Source organism: Balaenoptera physalus (assembly GCF_965194825.1).
Source record: "Balaenoptera physalus genome assembly, chromosome: 9".
Lineage (NCBI taxonomy): Eukaryota > Metazoa > Chordata > Mammalia > Artiodactyla > Balaenopteridae > Balaenoptera > Balaenoptera physalus.
In genome coordinates, this window is record NC_138888.1 from 2,903,953 (window position 1) to 2,929,418 (window position 25,466).

General features: G+C 47.6%; 1 protein-coding gene and 1 long non-coding RNA gene across 15 annotated transcripts in view; one reads left to right on the forward strand and one right to left on the reverse strand.

The window, feature by feature from the left end:
• The window catches only part of LOC309667401, a 30,549-nt gene extending 21,036 nt beyond the window's left edge, over positions 1-9,513 (reverse strand). For 2 of the 10 annotated variants that reach the window (XR_014267745.1, XR_014267753.1), the window contains exons 1-5: positions 9,290-9,506; positions 8,686-8,794; positions 6,126-6,754; positions 3,299-3,496; positions 2,363-2,493 (exon numbers count right to left, since the gene is read on the reverse strand). This is a non-coding gene — a long non-coding RNA (uncharacterized lncRNA). Of the gene's footprint in view, positions 1-1,978; positions 2,494-3,298; positions 3,497-6,125; positions 6,755-8,685; positions 8,795-9,289 lie in introns of all 10 variants that reach the window. The other 8 variants (XR_014267748.1, XR_014267749.1, XR_014267747.1 and 5 more) reach the window with 7 other exon arrangements.
• A 34-nt stretch (positions 9,514-9,547) lies between these two features.
• SFT2D1 (SFT2 domain containing 1) lies at positions 9,548-24,374 on the forward strand. 5 transcript variants are annotated; one of them, XM_082475801.1, is made up of 10 exons: positions 9,581-9,693; positions 10,482-10,606; positions 15,321-15,343; positions 17,023-17,109; positions 17,682-17,764; positions 18,904-18,985; positions 19,913-19,948; positions 21,329-21,387; positions 22,725-22,754; positions 24,170-24,374. In XM_082475801.1, the coding sequence occupies exons 2-10, from the start codon at positions 10,582-10,584 to the stop codon at positions 24,207-24,209; spliced, it is 465 nt and encodes a 154-aa protein (XP_082331927.1). In that variant the 5' UTR covers positions 9,581-9,693; positions 10,482-10,581; the 3' UTR covers positions 24,210-24,374. The 5 variants fall into 5 exon arrangements, with proteins under 5 accessions (XP_082331926.1, XP_082331930.1, XP_082331927.1 ...); XM_082475804.1 differs by lacking the exon at positions 10,482-10,606 and having other exon boundaries at positions 9,571-9,693; XM_082475803.1 differs by lacking the exons at positions 10,482-10,606; positions 15,321-15,343 and adding an exon at positions 16,764-16,901 and having other exon boundaries at positions 9,584-9,693.
• The last annotated feature ends 1,092 nt before the right edge of the window (positions 24,375-25,466 follow it).

The window sequence follows — 25,466 nt, forward strand, 5'->3', positions numbered from 1 at the left end:
TTATTTAAAAAGGAGGAAAGATGAGATAATTTCTAGTGAACTGCCTGAGTTATAACTTTTTGTTCGTTCATTCATGCAAAAAATATTTATGGAACATTTACTATGTTGCATGACTCTGCCAGACTCTGGGAATACATGAAGAAAAAAAAAAACAGAATGACATAGATGTGGTACCTGAGTTCAACAAGTTTACCCTGAGGGGAGATGTTCCCCCTCTTCACTGGGAAGAGTGTACAATGTCATGGGCAGGGATACCACAATCACAAGTCCAAACTCTGATCCTAGGAAAACCATGCAAAGGGCTGAGGAAATCACAGTGTACCTGCTCAAACACCTTATAGCTTATGGAAAAATGACCCTCTACTTATTGCAATACACCAACTGCTGGGTAAAGCTGGAGAGCCCTGGTGGACATTTAATCCATGTACGCAGGTGTGCTCCCATGGCAAAGGTTCTAGAAGGATCATTGAAAGGCTAGTTAGAAAACTAGTGCACACATCTCTTGGATTACCCTGGCTTTCATAATAATTGTCACAAATCATCCCATTTACATCAACAGAAACTCATATAAGCACCTAAAATGGACAGTTTGCCGTTTAACTTTTTAGGCACTTTTATCAGCATGTTATATTTCCTGCACTTTGCAAGAGCTTTTTATACAACATATGAAAAGTCCCTGCCTAAATTTCTGTAAAATACATTCACTGTTCTGATGATAGGAAAACAAAGACAGACTTGACAATCGTGACAGACGTCTAATACATTTTCTGAAGTTGAAATATGACTTATTTTGGCGTAAAGATAGTTTGCAATTCATTCAGCCCATGTAATGGAGTACCAAGAAAGAGAGTGCTAAGTGAGACCCCAGCTCATGCATCTTGGACGTTAATATTCTTTGTAGCAGCACAAAACAGATCTTTCCTTTTAATCTTTGATTATCTTAACACAAATTTGCAATTCATTTTCTTATCCAGGGAACAGAATTTCCAAAAGATGCAATCAACGAAAAGTGCATGAAATAATGTTATTTCTAAGCAGAGACATGAAGTAAAAAAACAGCAACAGGGTTTCCCTGGTGGCACAGTGGTTGAGAATCTGCCTGCCAATGCAGGGGACACGGGTTCGAGCCCTGGTCTGGGAAGATCCCACATGCCGCAGAGCAACTAGGCCCGTGAGCCACAACTACTGAGCCTGCGCGTCTGGAGCCTGTGCTCCGCAACAAGAGAGGCTGCGATAGTGAGAGGCTCATGCACCGCGATGAAGAGTGGCCCCCGCTTGCCGCAACTGGAGAAAGCCCTCGCACAGAAACGAAGAGCCAATACAGCCATAAATAAATAAATAAACAAATACTTTAAAAAAACAAAACAAAACAAAACAAACCCTCTCAATGCCAAGGTTGTACCCAATACTAATTAAATAATAATAACCAAAACATCATTATTTAAAAAAAAAAAAAACAGCAACAGAAAACCTGCACAAGATCACAGCAACTAAGAGACCAAGCTGGAATATAATTATAGGTTTATCCAAATAAATGATGCTAATATCCATCATCACTGAGCAGGCATGCAGTATGTAGCAGGCACAGTCCCAGATCTCTACTTGCATAGTCTCATTGAATCCTTACAACACCCCTATCATGTCGGTACTATTATGATGCCCAATTTACAGAGAAGAAAAAGGAGACAGAGACAAACACGAAGTGAACGGGTCATATGAAGTGACAGGATTCAAACAGAGACCCAACGTTGGTATAAGCGGTGCCGAGCAGTCTGTAAACTGACTTCCTCTTCAGCCAAACCAGCTTCAAGGACTCAGGAGTATGGGTCTAACTCAGAGCTCTCTATCCCCACACAAGTCCCCCTGTGGCCAATAAACCTTTCTGGCCACGGCAGCTTTACCTGCATCTCCCCGCCCCATTCACACTGGGCAGCTGGCCATGGCTGCTGCTGACCGCGGCTTAGCTCCTGGCACTGACCTTGCAGGTGGCACCACGGCGGTGCTCGCCTCTCCTCGGTTCCCAGGCGGACCGCCCCTCTCACACGCAACCTCGGGGAAGCCACTCGAGTGTTGCCTGAGTCCCTCTTGGGGAATGGCCGCCTCACACCAGGTCACGCCCATCCCCAGGGGCAGCTCCTGTCCAGTGACAGGTGGACGCAGAAGTGGAGGCCTGGACCTTTCCCCTCACGATGGGCTGCCTCCCGGGATGGGCTCGAAGCCTCTGCCTAGACTATATGCCATCGTCTGGGTGCACACCTGCTCCTGTCACTCCCCTGCCGGGGCTGGCCCTGTGTCCTGCACACAGACACCTGCCACTCTGTCTCCGTGGGAACCCAGTCGGGGCAGGTGGTAAGGACCTGACCTGTCTGTAAGGGAGCCCCACGCAGGTGTGAAAGCCGAGGGGCTGTCACCTGCGTTTCACTGGTCAGCAGGATGGGCGCCGCCTCAGAGCAGGAGAAGGGATGCCCGCCGAGGCGGGCCGAGGCTTGGGCTCTGCAGAGAGAGTTGAGATGGAGAAAGAAGAACGGAATCAATACAGATTTGGAAAGTAAGGTCTCTGGAATTCGGCAGCAAATCCTTGTTTTATACAAGTATCCCTCCAAATCCGCCTCCTGAATAAAGCTGCCTCGGGATCTCCCTGTTTCCCCAGCGGAGGCCAGTGCTTGCACCTCCAAATCCGCCTCCTGAATAAAGCTGCCTCGGGATCTCCCTGTTTCCCCAGCGGAGGCCAGTGCTTGCACCTCCAAATCCGCCTCCTGAATAAAGCTGCCTCGGGATCTCCCTGTTTCCCCAGCGGAGGCCAGTGCTTGCACACTTCGCTATGCATATTCATCGCCCGAGGGGCCCGGTAGCGAGAAGCCCTCACTCCAGGGCCTGAGGCTCTAAGCTTCCAAAACGGTCCCAGGTGCTGCCTTCAGGGACCACGAATGTCCAAAGTTAAAATTCACCCTGTGCGGTCTTGCTTTTGTTCATTTCCGATTAAATCTCATTTCAAAAATTAATTTGTAACTTCTTCAAGGGTGAGATAGTATCTTTTTCTTCTCTGAACAAAATACCAAGTACACAACAAATGCATGTTAATCTACTAATCCCTTAAAAGGCAGATTGTGTTACTTTTAGTTGTATTGTAATTTTGTTGCACTGATACACACTCTTTTTCTATAGATTGCATCCTGGTCCCAGTTACCATGGGAACGTATTTTAACCACTCGTGTAATACTGCAGTCATGTTTCCATCATCCAGTAGGGATATAGCAAATGGAGCAGGAGAAATAAATTATCAAAATGCTGGATTTACCTTTGCTTTTAAGCAAGCAACATCCAAAACTCGTTTATAGCTGGTTCATTCATTCAAAGTCGTGAGAGGGTCCCTTGCTTTGAGGGACTAGTCAAGGAGTTTCCTGAAGACCTCAAATGGACATTAATAGGGTGACTGGAAGCTCCATTTACAGCAGAGCTGTGACCTCAGCAGGGATTTTATGGCTGACAACACCACCTGTTGACAGAAAGACAGAGAAAGAGCGTTCTGTTCTTACCTACCAGGCTCTCTGCTCTCTCTCAGGAAACAGGATTTGGGGGCGGCATTTTCTCTCCCCAAGGGGTTTGAGTTGTAAAAACTTCTCCTCTGGGGAATTCCCTGGAGGTCCGGTGGGGGAGCTAAGATCCCACATGCCTCGGGCCCAAAAAAGCCAAAACATTAAAAAAAAAAAAAGAAGTAATATTGTAACAAATTCAATAAAGACTTTAAAAATGGTTCACATCAAAAAATCTTAAGAAAAAAAAAACAAAAAAAACCTTCTCCCCTGGAAAGACGTAATGCCCAACAGATAATCATAAAAAGAATCACCTTTATGTCTTTCTTTGGAATAACACATTTGAGCAAAATTAAGAAGCAGGATATTTTCCAAAAGAGCAGATCTTTGGGGGACACACCCCTTCACTCAGCACCCAGTGGTTCACACGGCTCAGTGTGTGAGAAGGGAGCCTGAGGGTCAAGGCACACCGCACACCACTTAGCTCACACATGGCAAAGGTTCGGACCTTCTCCTGCTCAGTAGTGGAGTGAGGCCCCGGGAGCGCCCGCGGTGGAAGAAATGCCTGGCTTATCTTGGCCGTTTGAATACTCAGCTGTATCTTTCTAGACCTCACCAGCCCGCTGAAGGGAGAGCTACACACAGGACGTGCTCAACACATAATTGTTCATTTATTGACACCTAGATTTACTTTCTCCCCTACAATGAACTTTAGATGTCGTATGGAGGCAAATTATGTCTCAGATTCCTTAAATATGCTCTCCTTATTGTTACTCATGTATTCATTCTATAAACATCCTCTGAGCTTCTATCACGGGGTGGGGTCTGGACATGAGGCAGTCTAGTGGGATGATTGACCTCGGCCAGGCAAAGTCGGGGAGAGACTGGTGACTCTGCTTAGGGATGGACAGAGCACGAGGAGGGCTCTGGGCTCGGGCCCCGGGCCACATCGTAAAAAGTCCGGGAGGGCTCCCTGGAGGAGGAGACCCAGAGGTCAAGTGGGCATTGGCCAAGAAAGGAGGTTTGGAGGAGTTGGGGGTGGGCACTGGGGGACACGGGGAGCAAGATTTCAAGCAACGACAACAGGCCTGTGGTCGCTGCAGACTCTGAGCACGGAGGCCTGGCTAAACATGTGGGTCTCCATGTGTGTTCACACGGTGTGCGCGCAGGCATGCACGTACGTGTGCCCCTGTATGTGTTGTGGAAAGAAAGATGTGGTGATGTGTGAGGCTGAAGGGAAGAGCCGGGGCTGGGTCAGGACCAGCTCTGTGCGCTACTCTAATCTACCCTGTCCTTTACTATCACGATAGCGCCCTTTACTCTGAGGGTGGAGTGGAGTCCTTGGAGGTTTTTCAGCAGAGGAGTGAGATGAACAGATTTAAAGTGACCTCCACGCCACGGTGTGGAGAATGGCCGGCCGCGGGGCCAGACTGGATTAGCTGGAGCTGACGTCGGCCACTTCTGTGCCGTGTGTGTCCTGGGACAGCGGCGTTGTCAAGCCACATGCTGTTTGTTTGCCCGTCCATCTGCCTTCCCCTGGGTGGGGGGCGGTCTGGCGATCATCTCAGGGTCCCTGCTGACCCGGGAGGGAGCGTGGCGATGGCCCCCACCTCCTGTTCCAGTGGGACACTCTTGAGTGTCGCCCTTATGGCAGCGCTTGTCAGGGCGCTCCGCTTTGTTTCCAGGGATGTGGTCGGGAGGCAGAAAGGAATGAAGGTCTCTCCATCCCCACCCCTGCACAATGACAGCTGGTCCCCACCCTCTGCCTGGGGCAGCCTCACGGCCTTAACCAGCAACTGACTTGGTTCACTCACAGAGCGTTCTGGGGCCTCAGTCCTCAAGGAAGAAAAGCTATTGTGTTACCTTTTGTGCCAAGCTTTGCTATCAGTCCAGAGAAGGGATTAAGGCAAGCTTATGAGACAGAGTAAAGGGCCAATGATGACCTGTCACCAGCTGTATCCCAACTCATGTCCTCTGCACTCTTTCTAAGGTCCTTCTAGCCGCTCAGGGGCTCAGATTTGAGGGTAATTTCCTACCTGAATTGTCACTGGAGAGTGTCTGATACATTTTTCTACAAAGTACTGTATGAAACTTAAGAAACGGGAATAGGAAACTTGAGATGTTTTGTATTGTCTTTGTTTCAAAATGCTTAAAATGTTTCCATGGGGAAGGGTTCCCGCAGATTTTCATCAGGTGTTACCTCTCTCCTAAGGCCCCTCTGGGACCCCAGCCTCTTTCACCACGGTCAGCTGGTGAAGGGGTGCTGGTTTGTGCGTGGGCTCCCTTGGGGGCAGAGGTCTTCACGTGGGATGGAGTGGCCTCTGGGGGGTGGGCTGGCCCTGGGCTTGCCTCTGGAAAGGACCACACGTCTCCCAGGGGGGACCTCAGCTTCCCTGACCGGGCGCTCTGCTGGAACTTGTTGTTGCTTCCTTCACGGGCTCCCCTGCGGGCTGGTGAAGGGACAGAGGGAGGGTGGGTGGAGGGAGGAGGGACCGATGGCAGGTGCGGAGACCCCCCTCTGGCAGGCCTGGAAGGAAGCGGGGACTCTCATCTCGGGGCCCAGGAAAGATGTTCTCAAGCTTTGCCTCTCACCACTTGGAACCGCCTCCGGCTTGTCCGGCTGCCTCGTGTTTGGACAGGCCATTGCCTCTGGAAAGCTCTGTGGCTGAGAAGCACGAAGAGGAAGGAAGTAGGAAGCTCCCGGCTTTTGTTCTAGGATTCTGGGCACGAAGTACAGGCTTACTTCGGGCTTCCTTACAGACTGTTCACTAGGATGTGTCAGCCAAAAAAAAAAGCAGGAGGCTGCAAATAGGAAGAGTTTATTTGGGGTCCTAAGAATTGCAATTTGGGAGACAGATTCAGGGCAACCCCAAAGGAGTGTTCCAAGGAAGAGAAAGGATCAGGGGCTTCTGAAGACACAAAGCCAGGAAAAAAAGAAAACAAGCCAGGAGGCTGTTAAAGGTTTTCTGGCAAGAACTGTGATTGACAGTCACAAGTGAGAAAAGATTTGTCCTTAAGGAATCGTCAGTTGTCTTAGGGCAGGGGTCCAATAAGTAGATAGACTGTCTCAGGTTATTTTAGGGTAAGGGTCCGATAAGTATCTTGCGTTTCTGGCAGGTGCTCTGGACAACTTCATCAGGTCAAAAGGTCAGATTCCATCCAGGCTGAGGCATGCACGTCACCTTCCTCCGTGGATTCCTGGTTCCAGGTCACAGAGCTCTCTGAGCAATAATGACCCTGTTTAGATTTTCCTTCCACAGATGGGAAGGGAGACAGGGACCCAGAGCAGACGTTAGACACGATGAAACAACAGGAATGGTTGGAATCACAAAACCCAGCATTCGTTCAGCACTTGGCACATGGCAGGCCCTGCGCTTACACCTATAGTCGATCCTTGTCATCTGCAGGTTACGTCTGATAAAGTCACCGCAAACACTGGTTTACGAAGACTGAGGCCCCACTGCTGCAGACACAGGCCAGGGTCCTGCGAGCCTCTGACTGCGCATTCCTCAGCTGATCAACCCATAACCTTGTCTGAAGGGATTCTGTTTAAAAACTTCGTATTCAGTATGCATTATTCATTAATGTGGAACTCACAGACATCAGCCTATAACAGCCTGAACGAAGCTTCTCTAACACGTATTTTTTTTCCATAAGCCTTCTTGTGCTTAGGACACTAGACAGCACTTCAGCACTAGGCTTGGGGGCTATTTTAAACAGTGAGATCACCAAGAAAAGGCACAAGTATGTGAAAAAATGTAGCAGGAAGCAGACCGCAAAAATGGCGCTTGTTTGCAGTATGAGCTGAAACCAAGGCCCGTCACTGCCTTGCTCCGCCCCAGCCGTGACGGTGAGTGCTGGGTGACTAACTTTTCACTGTTCTGCACATGTCCCGAGTGACTGCGAAAGTGCTTGCAAGTACTGATCTCGGGGTTACAAATAAATTTTGGCAAGTAGGTTAATTTGTAATATAGAACCCCTGAATAATGAGGGTCGATTGATGTATTATTTTATTGAATCCTCATAACAACCCTGCAAGATAGGAACTATTATCACCTTGATTTTCACGTATCAGAAAGTGAAACAGGAGTTTAGGTTGACTTGCCCCAAACCTCACAGCTACAAAACGGGGGAGCCAGGATTCTAACCCAGGCAGTCTGACTATGGAGCCTAGACTCTTATTCAATTATCTCCATTGGGTTATGCGTTCAATAAATTTTATGTGGTATTTTTTAGGAAACTAAGCTTGGCTCATAGGGCATGAGAAGTGAAAAGGCCCAAATCACATTCTTAAATCTTCAATATTATTTTCTAAGTAAAATTTCTTACACCCAGGTACAGGTTGAAAATTATGAAATTGCCCTTTTTGGGTTAAACACAATTAGACACTGGCAAATTCCATGGCTCAACTTCACATATCCTGGGAAAGCTTTCTCCCCATTAGTAATCAGTTTACTTCATCTTTTTGCATACGGAAAACTAAAGTTACTATACTTCAGAAGGAAAAAATTTAGAGAATGTATAGATGTACTCTTTTATTATAGAAGCATAGAGGTTTATTATTTCATAGCATTTTTTCCGCTCTATTTTCTGATCTTTTTAAGTTAAGGACAAAAGAATAGGATCTCACACTTCAATATAAATAGGCCAAATATAAGTATTTTCCACCTAAAACATGCTGAACATTGGACTGTTTTATCAGAGCAAGTGTATCATCTGTTTTTCTAGGGGTCTTACCATATGTTTTCTATCTCATTGAGATTAGATAAAATTCTACTGAAGGCAGTTAAGGATGGACAATAAAAGCCTTTGGGGCTCCACCTTTTAATTGTCACATTTTAGGGAAGGAACGGAGTAGGTGATGTAATAAAACAAAACAGTAGGCATTTCATCACGATCACACCACACTGGAAAGGAGTGTATTTATGCAAAACTCCAGGATTCTCTGGAATTCACACTGTACAGGAAGCCCTAGTTTCTCATCTCTCCTTAGCAAGGTAGAGAGTAAGAGAGGAAAGAAGTCCCTACCGGCAGACCGAGAAGATGGCAGACTAGTGTCTCCAATAAACCACCTTATCGGGGTTCGGACGCCAGTTTCTTTTATAGCACAGAAGGGGATTAGAGACGAGGAAGTAAAGTAAAAAGGCCATACGTTTTGCAAATATCCCCTGGAACTGCCAGCCTGGAGGAGGGGATGTGTTCATGTCTTTTTTTTTTCTTTTTGGCAGCCATCCACAGGTGGGCAGGGTCAGACTGTCTCCCTGGGAAACGAAGAGAGGCGCTTTAGTTTACCAGTCAGGCAGAGGGGCAGGGTTCCCTGGGGCAGGCCATTATATATGTATATGATTACACCAACAAAAGCGACGAAAAGCAAAGGCTGAAGTCAAAGAAACAGACGGAACAGGGAGTCGGATTTAGCTCTTCCCTGTCACACCACCAGCGCCCAAAGCCTGCCCCTTGTCCCCGGACTCCCTTCGAGCGGAGATGCTCGGAGAGCGGCAGTTTAGAACGGAATCCCTGCCAGTACTGGCACAGGGGCCCCCAGCCTTCTTCTGTCGGGCCTGGAAGCGGGTCTAGGGCACGAGGCCTCGGGGCCGCAGTACTGGACCTGAGTCTGCAGAGCTAGACTTCTAGTCCCGGCACTGGAGCCCGGGTCCGCCGGCCTGGACGTGGGCCCGAGGCGCGCGGCTTCGGGGACACTCGTGAGGATCCGCGTTCGTGGGTCTATTCATCCAACAAGCAACGGCTGTGCGCACCTCTGGGTCCCGACTCCCGGAGGTGGGAGGCAGCGGCTACTAAACCCGAGCGCGGCTGATCGCGGCTCTCCGCGTCCTTCCCTGACAGCTTCCGCCCCGCGGGCCGGCGGGAAGCCAGCCCAGCGCGGACGCCGCCCCCCTCGCTCCGCCGCCCGCGGCCACAGGGCCCACACAGACCCGCGGCGGAACCCGGCGCGCATGCGCACGCTGCTACGACGGCCGCAAGGGCCGCGCCGACGACGCCGGAAGCGGGATACGCGGACTTCCGGTCGGCCCCTAGAGTTTCCGGTTCCGGGTTTCTCGGCGGGCGAGAAGGGCCGTTGCGGCCCGGGAGCAGGGCCATGGAGAAGCTGCGGCGAGTCCTGAGCGGCCAGGACGACGAGGAGCAGGGCCTCACCGCGCAGGTAGGGAGCCGGCCTCCGGGGTGAACGTGTGCTGGGGTGGGGCCGCGGAGCGTGGGCAGCGGGCCGCTTCTACCTGCCGAGGTGATGCGGTAGGGCGCCACGGGCCTCCCGGAAAGAACTTGGGGCGCTTTCCAGGTTTCCATGGAGTCTACAGAAGCTCACTTTGAGACACCCCCCCCCCCCCGCCCCATTTGGCCTTGCGACTCTCAGGAACGTAGTTTGCTGCCTGTCTTCCTCTCCCAAATAACCCATCTGCCCCCACGCTGCTCTCCCCCAGCCTCCGCTTGGTTTTCTGCGCCTGGTGTGGACTCTGAACTCGGGCTGGCAGCGCAGTAGGTGTGCGGGTACTCGTCCTGCCAGCTGCATAAGCTGAAATCTTAAAGCTTCGTTGCATCCGTTAGACCCTGGAATTAAGTGAGGTGTTGTGAGTGTGTGTATGTCTTTTGGAAGGAGGGAGACTGGAGGGAGAAAAAAAAAACCACAGGTCATTGAGAAGTGAAATAATACTGAGTTAAAAGTTGTCTGTTGAGCCCTCGTAAGCGGTTTTTAAAAAAAACAATCCTTGTCTCCGTATTTTACCCACGAGACTTAATAAGGGTTACTTCCTTTAAAAGGAGGGATAAAAATAGTGCAGCAGGAACTGCTTTGTAAGTATCTTTGTTATTTGCATGCAGGCAAATTCTTGCCTGCCTGTCACAGAAGTGGAACATTTAAAATGAAACGGTATTACGTAAGGACCTTTCATTTGTCCCTTTTCCTATCCTAACTTCCTTTCTTGTCATAATCAGCACCTCTTGTGAACAGGATTCTGGACTAGTCTGTGAGGGTTCAGAGACTGAAAGCCAGGCACCTGCTCTAAGGGATCTCTAACCAGTTTGGCAAATCGTAATGGTAATGCAAGAACCCATAAATGGTAATATGAGAAACGTCCGTTAGGCAGCAATGGCTTACCCAGCTCATTTATGTATTTATTTATTTATTTAAATTTTTAAATAGATTTATTTTATTTTATTTTTGGCTGCATGGGGTCTTCGTTGCTGTGCGCGGGCTTTCTCTAGTTGTGGTGAGCAGGGCTACTCTGTTGCAGTGCACGGGCTTCTCATTGCGGTGGTTTCTCTTGTTGCGGAGCGTAGGCTCTAGGCGCGCGGGCTTCAGTAGTTGTGGCACATGGGCTCAGTAGTTGCGGTGTGCGGGCTCAGTAGTTGTGGCTCGCGGGCTCAGTAGTTGTGGCTCGTGGGCTCAGTAGTTGTGGCTCACGGGTTCTAGAGCGCAGGCTCAGTAGTTGTGGCTCACGGGCTCTAGAGCGCAGGCTCAGTAGTTGTGGCGCATGGGCTTAGTTGCTCCGTGGCATGTGGGATCTTCCCGGACCAGGGATCGAACCTGTGTCCCTTGTATTGGCAGGAGGATTCTCAACCACTGCGCCACCAGGGAAGCCCCCAGTTCATTTATTAAACCACTGTTTTGTGCTTCACTTTATGTTCTAGGTTTGTGCTATACAAACAGTAGGCCTAGCGACATGTGGCTATTTAAATTTAAGTTAAATAAAATTTAAAATTCCTTTCTCGGCCATACCAGCCATGTTTTAGGTGCTGGGTGGGCAAGTTAGTTAGTGGCTGATGCATAGGACAGTGCGTGCTTGGGGCATTCCGTTGCAGGAAGTCCTGTTAGACTGAGCTGCTCTAAACCTTGGGGGCATGAAGGTGATGGTGCCACTTCTCTTGTGCCCACTCTCCAGAGGGGAGAAAGATTATGTAGAGAAGTCATTGACCAAAGATTGGAGTGATTGCCTGGAATGGACAAGTGCAGTGAATTCAGAGGAGGTGCTCATTTATTCATTCAACAAATATTTTGGTGCCTGCATATGTTTGGCTCTGTTCAAGATGCTGGTGTTATAACAGTGACCAAAACAAAGGCCTCCCCTACATGGAACTTATATTTTAATTGGGGAAAACAGTTAATAAACAAGTAAATATAAAAATATGTCAGCCAGTGGTAAGTGCCATGGAAGAAGGTAAAGCAGGCGGATGAGGTCGGGACCACCTTGTTGTGTTGGATGGTCAGGGAAGATGTGTCTGTAAGGGTGACCTTACAGCGTAGATCTGAAGAGCGCTGGGATATCTGGGTAACTCGTACAAGTACATATCTCCCAACGCATGCAAGTACAGATCCTGAGAACAGCGCTCGGCACGTTCAAGGCCCGTAAGAGGCCATGGTGTCTGGAGCCAAGGGCTAGGGAAGCGGAAAGGTAGGAGGTGGGCTCCAGATCGTGCGGGGTCTTGCAGGGCACAGTAAGGACTGCAGCCTTTACTCTTAGCGTGCCGAGGAGCCGTTGGGTTTTGAGCAGCGCGGGGATGTGACTGCTTTGGCTTCGAAAGGGTCACCCTGGCTGGTCCGTGGAGAACAGACGGGAGGGGCAAGAGTGGGAGCTGGAGCCCGGTCAGAGGACCAGGGTAGTGGTCCTGGGAAGAGACCTGGGCCAGGGAGAGGGGAGTGACGGGGCTTTAAAGTGAGAGCGGCCAGGTTCTGTAAACGGTTCGAGTGTAGAGCTGACGGGTTGGGCGTGAGAGTGCTGCTGGAGGAGCCCGGCTGCCTCTGGGTTTGACCTGAGCCGCTGGAGAGATGGAGCCGCCCTTGCCTGGGACGTGGAAGGCACACGTTGGGGGGTCGTCTGGATGTTGAGTGAGATGCCAGCTAGCATCTGGTGCAGATTCTAGAGTTCATGGGAGGAAGTATTTGAGATAACCAAGGGATTGTGGGTAAGTAGAAAAGGGAGAAGGCCCAGGGTTTGACCTCTGGAGCTTTCCGTGAGGAGCTCAGGAGACTGAGGGAACCTGGAGAGGGCCAGGTCCTGGCAGAGACTAGCTCAGCAACTCAAGCAGAGCCACAAATGAAGGGGCTAATTCAGCTGCAAATCGCTTCCTGGGATGTAACCAGCCCGGGGCTAAAACCAGGGATGCACTGGCTCCCTTGGGTTCCATTTCCCCCCCAGGCACGGCTGGTGATCTGGGGTCTGATGGGGCAGCGAAGGCCTGGGGTCAGGCGGTTTTATGGACTCTGAGGTCGGGGGAGGAGGGCGAGTGGGGGGGCCGAGGGGGATGAGTCAGGAGGGGCGTGTCCCCTGTTCGACAGGGAGCTCTCCTAAGGGCCTCAGACAGAGAGCCTCGGGGCTGGGGGTGCAGGGAGGTGAAAGGGCCGGACAGCGCTGTCCTTGCCTGCAGCTCCTCTCGGGGGCTGTGGGCCCGGCAGCCCCCCCCGCGCCTTTTAACCACGAGCCAGGCCCTCGCCGGCATTTAGCACCCAGGAGCTATTTGTTGAGTGAATCAGTGAACGACTGAGCCGAGGCTGGAGGGTGAGGTCAGGCTTTTTGTCTGTTTGAGGTGGAAGAGGCTTACGCGTGTTCACAGGTTGATGGAAGGGGGTCTCCGCAAGAACGCGGTTCACGTTGTACACGGGGAGAAAAGCCAGCCGTGTCAGTTCCCTGGGACGTCAGAGCGCTTGGCCTCTAAAGCAGGGCGGACACGTTGGCCTTTGCCCCTGTGCGGTGGTCCGGGGCCAGGAAGGGAGGGTGAGTGTTCCCGAGGTGAGCTTGGTGTTTGGCGACAGCAAGCAGTGCCGGGCTTCCATTTTCTGTGGGAAATAGAGGAAGTGTGTCTGCTGACTGGGGAGGTGCCAGGGCAGGAAGTGGAGGGTTGGAATGGAGGCAGATTGGCAGGGTCAGGGGTCGACAGTGAGGAGGCAGGTCGACTTACACAGCAGCGCACTTGGGGTGCCTGGCAGGCAGTGCCCAGGGCCCCTTGAAGGTGGCCATGACCTGCTTAGGATGCCATGTCCTGCCCTGTGACTCCACCCAGAGGAAGACGAAGGAGGGCTTGAGTCATGCCAGGGTTTTGCTGGTGGATGGAGCAGAAAGGGAACTTCCGCTTTTGTACTGAAGTAAAGGAGGGCATAAAGGGGCCCGAGAGGCTGCGAAGCGTCGAGGCAGGAGCCCTTGAATCAGTGCCCTGGGGAGGCTGTCGCAGCTGGAGAGCAGTGGCCTGGACGTGGAGATGGAGTGATTTCGGGGAGTGCGAGCCCCTGGGTCTCTGAGCGGAGGGGAGAGCAGAGGCCGTCGGAGAGGAGAGAGTGAGGAACGGAAAGGCTGGGCTGTGCACGTGGATGTAGAAAGCACCCGAGACTCTGCTAGGGTCTGGGGCGGGACCTGTGGCCGGGGCTCCTGAGCGAGAGAGGGTGCCTGGGAGAGCAGTAGGTGACGGCGATGACGAGCCTCTGAGTAAGGGGAGGGGGACCCCTGAGGAGGTGGGGTCAGGACCGCACTGGAGAGGGCCATGGGCGCCTGGTCTGTGCTCGCTGTCTGCGCGTCTGTATCTCATTGCCCACCGCTGTCTGTAGAGGAGCAGTTTAGGAATTCATCGTGTGCGGTGGTTCCCTTTATTCGAGTGGTGGTGGCCCGGGAGCCAGGCCCAGGTGCCCACGCTGTTCCCTGGTGATGGTGTCCTTCTCCTCCCGGTTTCTCCATCCCCTAGGAAGGCAGCTCGTGTCTGTGCCATGGGTTCATTCATTCACCTGTAATGTTGGTGCTGCGGTGAAGACGTTTTCCTCCATTGTTTCCAACTTTTTCTTTTTTTTTAATTAATTAAGTTCTAGTTCCAGGTGAGGTTGATTTATTGCAGCAGGAAGAGGGCACCGGAGAATGGGAGAGTCACTCCTGCTCTCACAAGGTTTATTCTTTGCTTCCTCTTCCTTTGATAACAAATAAGTAGAATAACTGGTGGCAATTTCAATGTGTATTTCTTTGCTAAGACTAAAATTACAAGATCAAAACAGTTGCTGGTTTTGGTGGGCTCCTTCCTGATCCCGTTGGACAAGCACGTCACACCTACAAGCTCATGCTAACGTGGGTCTGCAGGGTCAGGGCTCCCTCTGTCTCCCTCATGGACAGGGCAGTGCCTGGTTTTCTTGCACGGTGGGCACTGTATCATTTTCCCAGTTGGGAGTTAGGGAATCTGTGATTTGTTTCTGTATCCTGGACAATCTGAAGGGCTTGCGACAGGTCATTTGCTTGTGGATCAAATATTCCAAATTTACAAATGGAAAGAATTTGTTATATGTTTTGATTTAAAGATCACTTGGCTGATGGTAATAAGAGGAAAAATATCTACTATTATACAAATGACTCTGCTTAATACTGAGTTGAACTTAAGAACAATGGGGTGATTGAAACTTGTAAAAGGAAGTAAAAGCAGATGCTTCTTCCGCTCTCATTAAGTCCGCACATCATCATGTATTCGCACTGACCACTTAGAAACCCTGCTTACTTAGGATACCGTTTCTACTTCTTTACAAACCAGTAGATCATTTCCTGTGCGATATGCAGTCTTCAGGGTTTATTCTGTTCTATGTGTATTCTACCTGATCAGATAAAAATGAAATTTAGATGTTTTTATAGGCAGGTTCATTCTTTGTTTAAAATACAGTGATCAGTTTTAGTATAAACAGACGACATTGCTGGAAACAAGAATGTCTGTGGATTAAAGCAGATTTTAAAAAATATTTAAAATGTGTTCAAAAGTGATGGATGTTACATTGACAGAATCTTTAGTTTTTATCTCCTTTTCATGCTACATAAGGATTCACAGATCAATCTATTGAGGTAAGGAATTTTGAGCTTTTGCATATAAAACTTTGTATTTTTGCTTCATTATTCTTGAAAATACATTATAAGTATGTGGTCTTTTAAGCATATGATAATACAGGTTAATAATAATTTTGGAATATAAATCCTTATTGTATATTTCTAGTTTCTTGAAACATCTGTTGTTGATACTTTTTCAGCCTTGTCGGGAAAATGAGTTTGAATGGTGTACTTAGTAATGTAAATGTGTACTTAAATTTGCAACAATGTAGATGGACCTAGAGAGTATTAAGCTTAATGAGACAGAAAGACAAATACTGTATGTTATCGCTTATATGTGGAATCTAAAAAATAAAACAAATGTGTATAACAAAACAGAAGCAGACTCACAGGTATAGAGAACAAACTAGTGGTTACCAGTGGGGAGAGAAGCGGGGAGGGTCAATGTAGGAGGAGGACATTAAGAGATGCAAACTGGTACGTATAAAATAGTAAGCAGCTGAGATGTATTGTACAGCACAGGGAAGTATCCCCGTTATTCTGTAGTAACCTTAAAGGGGATATAATTTATAAAAATACCGAATCACCATGCTGTACAGCTGAAACTAATGTAATATTTAAATAATACAATAATATTATCAGTACTTCAGTTACGCTGTACTTCAGCGAAAGGAAATGTGTGCTCAATCGTTACCGCGGGCCGCGTTATCGTGCCGCGTTATCGTGCGGCGCGTGTGGAGCGCGGCCCCGTGTAATCTGGCTGGAGTCCGCGTGACACGCGGGAATGTCGTCCCCCTGCAGTCAATCGCGCGCGGTCCAAAGGGCGTCTCTAATAACGGTTGTGAGGACGCCGGGGCTTCCGTGACTCGTAGCTGAGGTTGTCAGATGGGCCCCGTGGTAGACGCTGCGGGGCTCCCCAGGCCCCAGTCCGTGGGCGGACGTGCCCGCCGCCCTGCAGCTCACAGCCGTCCCCTTGTGCTCACGCTGGAGCTCCTGCAGCAGCCTGCCCTTCGCCCTCCGCCCTCCACCCGCAGCCAGCGACCAGCTGCTGGGAGGGGGCTTCCAGAAGGGCGGCCTGGCCTCAGGCGGGACACACAGTGAGGTATGGTGTTCACTGAGCTCCAGCTGCAAGCAGGGCCTCACTCAGTCCCTCCCCTTCTCTGTCCAGCTTCCCTCCCTTGCCTGAGGGCTCCCCCCGAGAGAGGTTCCTGCAGGACAGTCCCCGTGCCAGGCTCTGCGTGTAGGGACTTTGCCCAGACGCCCTCAGACATAGAGATGTTGAGAGAAGGTGTGTGTCCGTGAGTCCACCTGAGCACCTGTCCACATTTTGCCCGTCTTGTTTTATCTTTCCCCTACTTTTCAATCACTGAGTATTTTATAAGGTATCTCATAGCTTATGTCATTTCATTCACATCCGTGCTTCTCCTGTTCCTAACAGGTGAGAGCTTTCTAGAACCGTATAACACAATGCTGTTATCTCACCTGGCAAAGTTAACAGTGACTCCTCAGGACCGTCTCATTCCCAGACCTGTTGATATTCCCCTTCACAGCCATGGACTATTCTTAACACTACAATGTGTGAAGTAAAACAGATTCATTGTCTGTGTTAACATGAAGCTTTGCTTTAATGTAGTATCAAGCATCAGATTGGCGAGTGGTGATTTAAAAACACGTTCTAATGCCCCTTCTTTCCTCAGGTCCTGGACGCCTCGTCCCTCAGTTTCAACACCAGGCTGAAGTGGTTTGCCATGTGCTTCGTCAGCGGCGTCTTCTTCTCTATTCTTGTGCGTTAAGGCTATACGTTGCTTCGTAATTTGTGTTTTGTGTGAGACTGATCATTCCATTTAGTCCCAACAAGCAGTCCACTTTATCTAGACTGTTCTGATGGGACCTATTTAGTCCCTGGAAATAAAGGGGTAGAGATCAATAAAAAGATGCAGAGATTAATATTTTGGGGGGTTTATGGATTCTTAATATAATTTCATTTAAGAAAGATCAGTGTATATTAGGAGAGTTGCAGTCAGTGATTTAGATGTGATTTAGATTTTTGACTTGCCATTTATTAAAAGAATACTTAAGTAGAGTGAGATTTACTCAGATGTATAAAGAAAGTTATGTAATGGCTCATTTATATATACTTATATGCAAACAGGCAGAAGATTCAAATTAGCAAATAACATTGAAAATTAACTACTTTTTAAAAAACTATATAATTAGAGACTATATATTAACACATTTATACATAAACTTTATAATGTTATATATATTCTATTATTACTATTATAGTAGCACATTTATATTTTAATCTATTACAATGGTAATATTATTTTAAAATAACTATAATATCTTAACTCAGGGAACTGGATTGCTGTGGCTTCCGGGTGGCATAAAGCTTTTTGCAGTGTTTTATACCCTTGGAAATATTGCTGCCTTAGCCAGGTATGTACAGAAGTTTGGCTTCTCAAAATATTTCATTTGCTATCATTATCAAAATTTTCTTTTCTAATAGGATATATTTCTGTAGATCTATACATACTGTGAATTCAAAATTCACATTCATTCAATAGATACTTAGACTCCCGCTGTGTGCCAGCTGCCATAATAGAGTGTTCATGGTGAGAATAGCCAGCCTTTGGAGGCACTTGCTGTGTGCCAGGCACTGTCCTGAGTGTTCTGTGTCTGTCACCCCATTTGTGAGGTGGGCACTGTTATCACCCCATCTTACAGCAGGGTGTAGTAGCACGGGCGGGGGTCACTCCCCGGGGAGGTGCCTAGTGAGGTGACCAGGCCTGGTTCCCACCCGACAGTCCTGCGGAGTCCGGGCTTTTTGCTGCCTCGGCAAGGGGACCGTCACAGGCCCAGCCGACCAGCGGCGGAAGCAGATCGGGGTGGCAGTGCCGGCCCAGGAGTCGGACAGGGCCACACAGTGGCAGTGGCTCCGAGGCCTGTGCGCCGGGCGTTCGGGGAGTCCCCCCGGGGGCCTCGGGTGCATCTCTGGGGGAGTTGATGTCTGTTAGCGTAGTTGTCACATTTGCGAGCTCTCAGCTTTCAGAGGTGAGCTCCTGCCTCTTCGGGGATGTTCTGCATCAGAGGAGCTGCCCAGCGCAGGGGCGTGAGCCGCGGCCAAGCTCGGTCAGCCCTCCCGGGCTCGCCCCGATGCCGCTCCTCAGACCGCAGCCTGGAAGAGGCCTGAGGGCGCGGTTGCACGCTGTTGCCCTCAGAAGCTTTACGCCCACAGTGCTTGTGGGGCTGTTTTCCCTGTTCTGCCGGGTAACGTGCGTGGAGGTGAGGAAGCAGTGGCTGAGTTGGCACCAGCGGCGAGCAGACTGCCTTGTCAGCCCGGGCCGGCCTCAGCGGTCGCGCTCACCTGCGCTGGGGGTGATTTGTGAGGGGCGTTCCTGTGTCACAGAAGACAGAAGGATTAATGTTTCCTTCTGATGTTAAGGAAAAATGCAGCAGACTTAGTGGGATTTTCTAATTAAACTAACATAGGATTTCTTTTCTTACAAGTACTTATTTTTATATAGCTGGACAAGTTAATAGCTTCCTCTCTCATTTCTTTTATTTGTTTCAAATAGTACGTGCTTTTTAATGGGACCCGTGAAACAACTGAAGAAAATGTTTGAAACAACGAGATTGCTTGCAACGATTGTTATGCTTGTAAGTAAATAATGATACTTTTAAAAAACTTTTTTCGAGTTTTTTTTTCTTTTTGCATTACTTTGTGAGGTACTAATGTTATAATTCTCTTGTTGAATATGACAGTCACATTCTTCAGGCTGTGTGTTTAAAGAGTTTGGATTATGTAGCATTACCTAAAATGATTGGCTGGGTGAACCCTGTTTTCTTTTGTGTATTCTAACAGTGTAGCTCTGTGTATTGCATGTGAAAATGAGAGCTGCGTGTATTTCATTTTCAGGCCCCACGGACCCCTGTGTGTACTTTCTGGAGGGTGGGCCTGGAAGACGGGTCACTTCTGGGTCCATATGAGGCTTCTCAGGGAGAGTTGGCTTAATTTTGGTGGCCTGTCACCTGGCCTTTGTCGCTCCCCTGTTGGACTGTTGCACAGATACCTAGGCCTCCGTCTCCACGCCTGTCCCCACTGCTTTCCCTGCCTCTCCTCATCCCTCCCCTGCATCCTCTGAGGGACATGCGTGTGGAATGACAGTGCAGTCTTCCTGTGTGAAATCATTATAACAGGTTCCTATGTAAAGCTAAGTAAAACAGAACTTACTGTACAGGAGCGGTTGTACTGAGTCCTGTGGTGGCGGCTTGAATTAGTCAACATTAGCGCAAGCATTCATAAATCCATAACAGCTGCTGTCACTCTCATTCATTCTTGAAACAGTCTCTCTGTTGGCTTAGTCAACAGGTGATTTATTATGTGCTTTCAGTTTGCCAAGGAATATTGCAGCAGTCACAGACTTTAAAATAATACTCGGAATATATAAGGACAGCTAAAATAAACGGTCTCATTAATTTTGTTCTCTAGTGTGTTATCATGCAAATGAATGCAGAATAGTGTATGCATTTTTGTTAAGCTTTGGAAAAGGCTCAAATTGACCATTTTTCTTTCCTTTCCTGTAGCTGTGTTTCATACTTACCCTGTGCGCTGCTCTTTGGGTAAGCTACCTCAACCATACCTGTTTTCTACTCACTGTGTGGCCCCTCACCACATAGAGTGTCTTCGCACCATCATCTCCAGGGAGCTCAAAGTCTGGTTTCTTAAAACCCACCAAAGACTGGGTGTCCCTAAAACCTAGTTAGTGGCTAGGCTTGCAATGGATTCTGCCACCTAAAACAGACAGAAGTGAGCTCGTGCTTGCTTCCAGGTCAGACTGGCCCCTCTCTCAGGCCCGGGGCCGTGAGAGGCCCTCGCTGAGGGTCTGCGTGCTCTGTCTGCTGTGCTGATAGCCTCGCTGTGCTGTGGCTCTAGGGTGGGGCGTGCATCGTGAGCATCAGGGTGTCCACACAGTGAGGAGAAAGGGCCAGAAAACAAACCCAGACAAAGTAACACAGAGGGACAAAAGGACTTAAATTATTCTTGCACCACTTAGGGGTGAGGTGAACGGCTCTTCATTAGCCTTCAGAGAAGTTACTTTACTACAATTCTGTTTACTCGTCGATGCTCCTGATTCTTCATTACATTTACTTATTGTTCCTTATCTGCTTCCAAAGGGGTTTGAGGCGGTTCTTGAGCTCCCAAGAACACTACACATTTTAAAGAAGATAGGGTGGTGTATGACACACTTCAGAAATGTTCATCAAAAATGTTCTGATTTTAATTTTGATGATTTAAGGACCGGACTTTAGTTATGCAAGAATGCACTTAATACCTCATTTCCCAGTGATAACTTAAAAGAATTTTCATAAACAATCTTTGCATATCCCTATGGAAAATTGATTTCTGGTTTGGAAAGGTCCAGCAGTCTGTTTATAAGCAGTAGATTAAAAATAAGGAAAAAGTAAATAAATAAAAATTTAAAATAAAGGTGGACAAGAAATTCTAAAAATAGATCATTTTAAAACAACCGTGGAAACTTTATTTTACATTATTCCAGAAGATCACAATAAAATACAGTTTTAGTTCAAAAAATAACTCAAGAAAATGAACAAGTGCAAATGAGAAAGATATGTAAATTCCACATAGGATACAGATCTAATAACCAAGTGGGGATTTTAGAAAGGTTAACCTTGACTTAAAGGACCTAACGTGAAAGAGATTTAATATTTTCGGCCTGTGCACAGTTATTTCATTAATGTTTAATGCCGTATACTTAGCAGCGTTTGAATAAATGGAATCAGAGAATTCTAGAAAGAAGATACAATTTATGGATATGTAATTCTCAGATCTACTGAATCTTAAATTTGTCATACTAGAATCTAATGAAATAAGTGGAGCTATTGTTTATATTTTTGAAGGGGAGGAACTGAACTTGCTTGTGAAAAATATTTTTTAAAAAAATGTTTAACTCATTATTTCTTTGTCTTTGCTGTCGTCAGTGGCATAAGAAGGGGCTGGCCTTATTATTCTGCATATTGCAGTTCTTGTCAATGACCTGGTAAGTCTTACACTAATTAGAAAGTTAAAATTTCCTAAGCAGTGCCACGCATTTTGTTCTGAGCCTGTAAGCCTAGGAAGGTCATTGGCATTTTACCGCGTCAGGTAAGCCTGTGCCTTGGAGGGGAAGGGCCTCCTGAGAGGTCAGGTGCCTAAGGTCTGCGGTGTGTCCTGGGGGGCCTAAATGTGGGAGAGCTGAGGAGAGTTGGGGGCTGTGCTTGCCCAGGCACACAGGGCTGCATTCACTTCTTCTCTATGTGTGAAAGAGAAATGCTAGGAAATGCAGGTGGTGCCACACGAACCCTAAAGTCCAGGCCGAATCACAGGATGAGCCCGAGGGCATGGCGGGGGAGCACTCACTTTGCCTGGTATTGCCGAGCACCTGCCAAGTGAATTCATTCTGGAGCCGACTCTGGCCCTGTTACGCCGGCTCGCCGGCTCTGGAGCCGACTCCTCAGCGAGGCTGCTCTGCCCTTCCCTCTCCCTGAGGCGTCCTCCCCTCCCTCCGAGTGTTCAGTCACGCCGTCCTTCCTGATCGCTCCCCTCCCCAAGCCACGTTTAGGTCCTGGGCTGAGGGCCCAGCGAATACGTGATTGAATTGAATGTGCCCTCCTTGCACGCTCCCGCGTCAGACCAGAAAGGTGTTTTTCACGTACAAGATATTTCTACGAGTGTTTTTCCTTTTTCTTTAGAGCTCAGCCCTGTTTGCTTCCTTGCAATCGTCAGTAAACCCCTTCCTGACTTTGCTGTTTCAATTTTCTCCTTTTTGATATCACCCAATCTGAGATCAGTCTTTGTTTTGGTGCTGTTTCTACCTTTCCACTGATGGAATATCAACAGATGTTAAATGCAGTTCTCTACGTGTTACAAAAGAACCTTATGATGTTGTTTTACTCTTTTTCAGTGAAATGTGGAAAAATTTAAATCTTTGTTATTTTCTATTAATATGTTGCTTTTTATTGCTAATCTGTACTTAATGATTGCTTTATCTGTGAAGGAGAGTGCAGTTTATTCTGTTATTTTATAGTTTTTATTTTTAAAAAATAACTTGAAAGGGGTAACTTTTTATTACAACAGGCTCAAACTTCAGCAGGCATCAGAATCAGTTTGTTAAAAGCACATTGCTTACTGAGACGCAGTTTCTCATTCAGGAGGTGGGGGGGCGGCCCAGGAATCTGCATTTTTAACAAGTTCCCTGGTGGTGCTGCATGCCTCAGGGGTCATACCTTGAGAATCACTGTGCAGTAGTCTACTGCTTCATTTTTTATGGTGTTAGAATATGGTCATTTGGCAAAAAGGAGAACATTTAGTTTCAACGTTCTTGAATTTTTCTTGCAGGTATAGTCTGTCATACATCCCGTATGCAAGGTGAGCTTGTTTCAATTCTGTCTTGTTTCTGCTCCTCTAATTCTCTTTACACAGATATGTGAATTTTAGTAATTTTCATATTAAAATATGATTTAAAAGGCTGTTTTTGGTTGACTTTGACTTTTTTCCCAAAAGGAAATTATTTTTTAAATGAGTGGAATAGAAGCTTGCCATATCAAGTAAAAAACATGTTGAACAGATGTAACAGGTAGGCTGGGAGTGTACTTCTGATTTACCACCTGAACATTTGCAGTTAGGGAATTTTGGCAAGAGATTCTAGATCCTTCCACGACTGCAAGTATTCAGTAAATAGGATATGGAGACTTCAGCAAAAATAAATTCTACTTAAAAAAAAAAAAAGTTAATGAAAAAATGTGTCTGATATAGAGATGTTTGTTTTAAGCCAGTAGAAACATATTTATTCTGTATGTCAAGAGGTAATTGCCGTTTTCTTGTATTTTTTCAGAGAAATGTACTAATTTAATTGTGGAGGGAAAAACAAATACTTAATTGAAGTCTTAAATCTGACCGATTTGGAAGAATATTCTGTTGAGGAACAGCTTTGTTTCTTTGTGAAATTTGGAAACATAGGTTGCGTATGAAAAACAGAATTGTATGCCTGATAGGAACAGTGAAGGAAATTGATAGAAATTCTATTTTTATTCGGTTTCAAATGGATGATTCTTTTTGATGAACACTTAAAAGGAGAAAAAGCAAAGCAGGGTCAACTAAAGGAGAGCAGGCTTAGAACAGGAGCACAGAGGTTGTAACTTGCCAGTCCTCAGGACCTTAGCTGGGAGAGCTCTTGCTGTTTCTCAGCGAGGGGAAAAGGTGCCCTGAAATGATGTCCACTGCTGTAGGGCTGGAGCTCACAGCCAGGGCAGGGCGTCTGCACAGTGACCGCCCTCCCCAGAAGTGTCGGGCCTTGCCCGAACATCTCCAGTCTGTTGGTGCTCGCCTTTAACAGTCCGTATAGATATAACAACAGTTCAGACTAACTGTTGTGAAGAGAAATGTGAAAGGCGAATGAGGTTTTTCACATGAATTTTGTTGGAATTCTTAGGGGCACAGTTACATTCTGCTTTTTAAAATCCAGTTCATTGTTTGTTTTTAAAAATACTTTTGTTGTTTTGGGTATTTACATTTATTTCTTCATAATAAAATTAGCATATGTTTTGTTTAAGATTTCTAAATAAATAAATACCATTTTAGCAACTAACAAATTATTTCCATGTCTCAGTTCTTGATTTCAAGTGATATTCAACAAAGTTTTAATTATGGAACGGTACTGGGGGTTCCGCTGAGTTCTGATGGGAAAAGGTGATCGTGTGTTTGTGTCTTGGCAGGAATCTTTTTGCAAGTTCACTCTGGAGGCAGATTATTATATTGTTTATCCTCTTTTGTTTTTTCACCAGGGATGCGGTAATTAAATGCTGTTCTTCTTTCATGAGTTAAAAATCAGAAACTCTTTGAAAAGACCATTTGAAAGCTGATGTTCTGTTTTTGGTGAAGTATACTTTAACTGATACAGTAATCACTCCAAAAAAACAACTGCACTGACCATATAAGACCATTTTGTATACTGATAAAAACTACATGCTAATTAAACTGTTAAATGCTTGTGATGTTAAATTCATTTTGTGTCATTAAGATGCTCTTCCAGAGATAAGGAGATTTTAATCATTGCCAATTGTAAATGATTTTTAGCCAGTTTTTTAATCTTTTCTAAACAGCATCTGAGATGTGTATATTTAAGGGTAAACCTATGCTGCAAGATATATTCAGCTTTTTTTGGTGGTTTTAAAATGTCTACATTTAAAAAGTATCTTTTTAAAATAAAAACTTTAAATGTGAAAATTTTTATAAGCTAAAAATTGCTAATTATATGTAATAAAAATAATATATAAATCTTTATAATTTTGAAATAAACCCACACTTGGGAAAAACATTTTCTTGATCAAATTTGTTTTAAGTGGGTGGTACATTGATTCAGTTGAATAAAATTTAGTTTGGGCACTCATGCAATCTTTCTGCAGAAAAACGAGTAAGATACAGTCTCTGTCCTAATAACGGGGCTGAGCACAAATCTGTGAAGGATGAGAGGGTCGAGCAACAACGGAAGCATTTGTTTATCAGTGTGCTGTCAGGGTGCGAGCCGGACACGGAGCCAGCCAGGACGGCCCGCCCGAGGAGGAGGGCGGGGGGGGCCGGAGCAGAGAGCAGACACACCCCGTCCTGGACGGGTCCTCGTCTCCAGTCGAGCCCACGGTTGGAGTCATGCTTTAGAGCCACGTGTCCGCAGAGCCGACTGGAAGCCCGTGCTGTGTGGGTGCAGAGGATCCCGGGACAGGGTACAGAGCAGCTTCGGGTGAAGACGTGCTCCGTGGAGGTCGGGCGTGGCCTCGGGACGGGGGGAGGGTCACCGAGTCCGCTGAGATGGTGCGGGACGGGGGGACAGAGCCCGGAGGCAGGGTGCAGCCCCTCGGAGCTCTCCGGCTTCACGGGGACCCTCTGTCCAGCCAGGCGGCAGCAGCGCAGATGCTCCCGGCGTCCGCCACGTAGCTGCTCCGTGTCCCCTGCAGGGGCTGGAGGGACAGCGCGCTGGGCTTCAGAGCCTGTTGGCGTGAGTGGGACACGGTGCACGTGAGACCCCAGCAGGAAGGGACGGCGTCCGAGGCCTGCCCGCGCCCACGCTGGGCCCTGCCTTGCGTG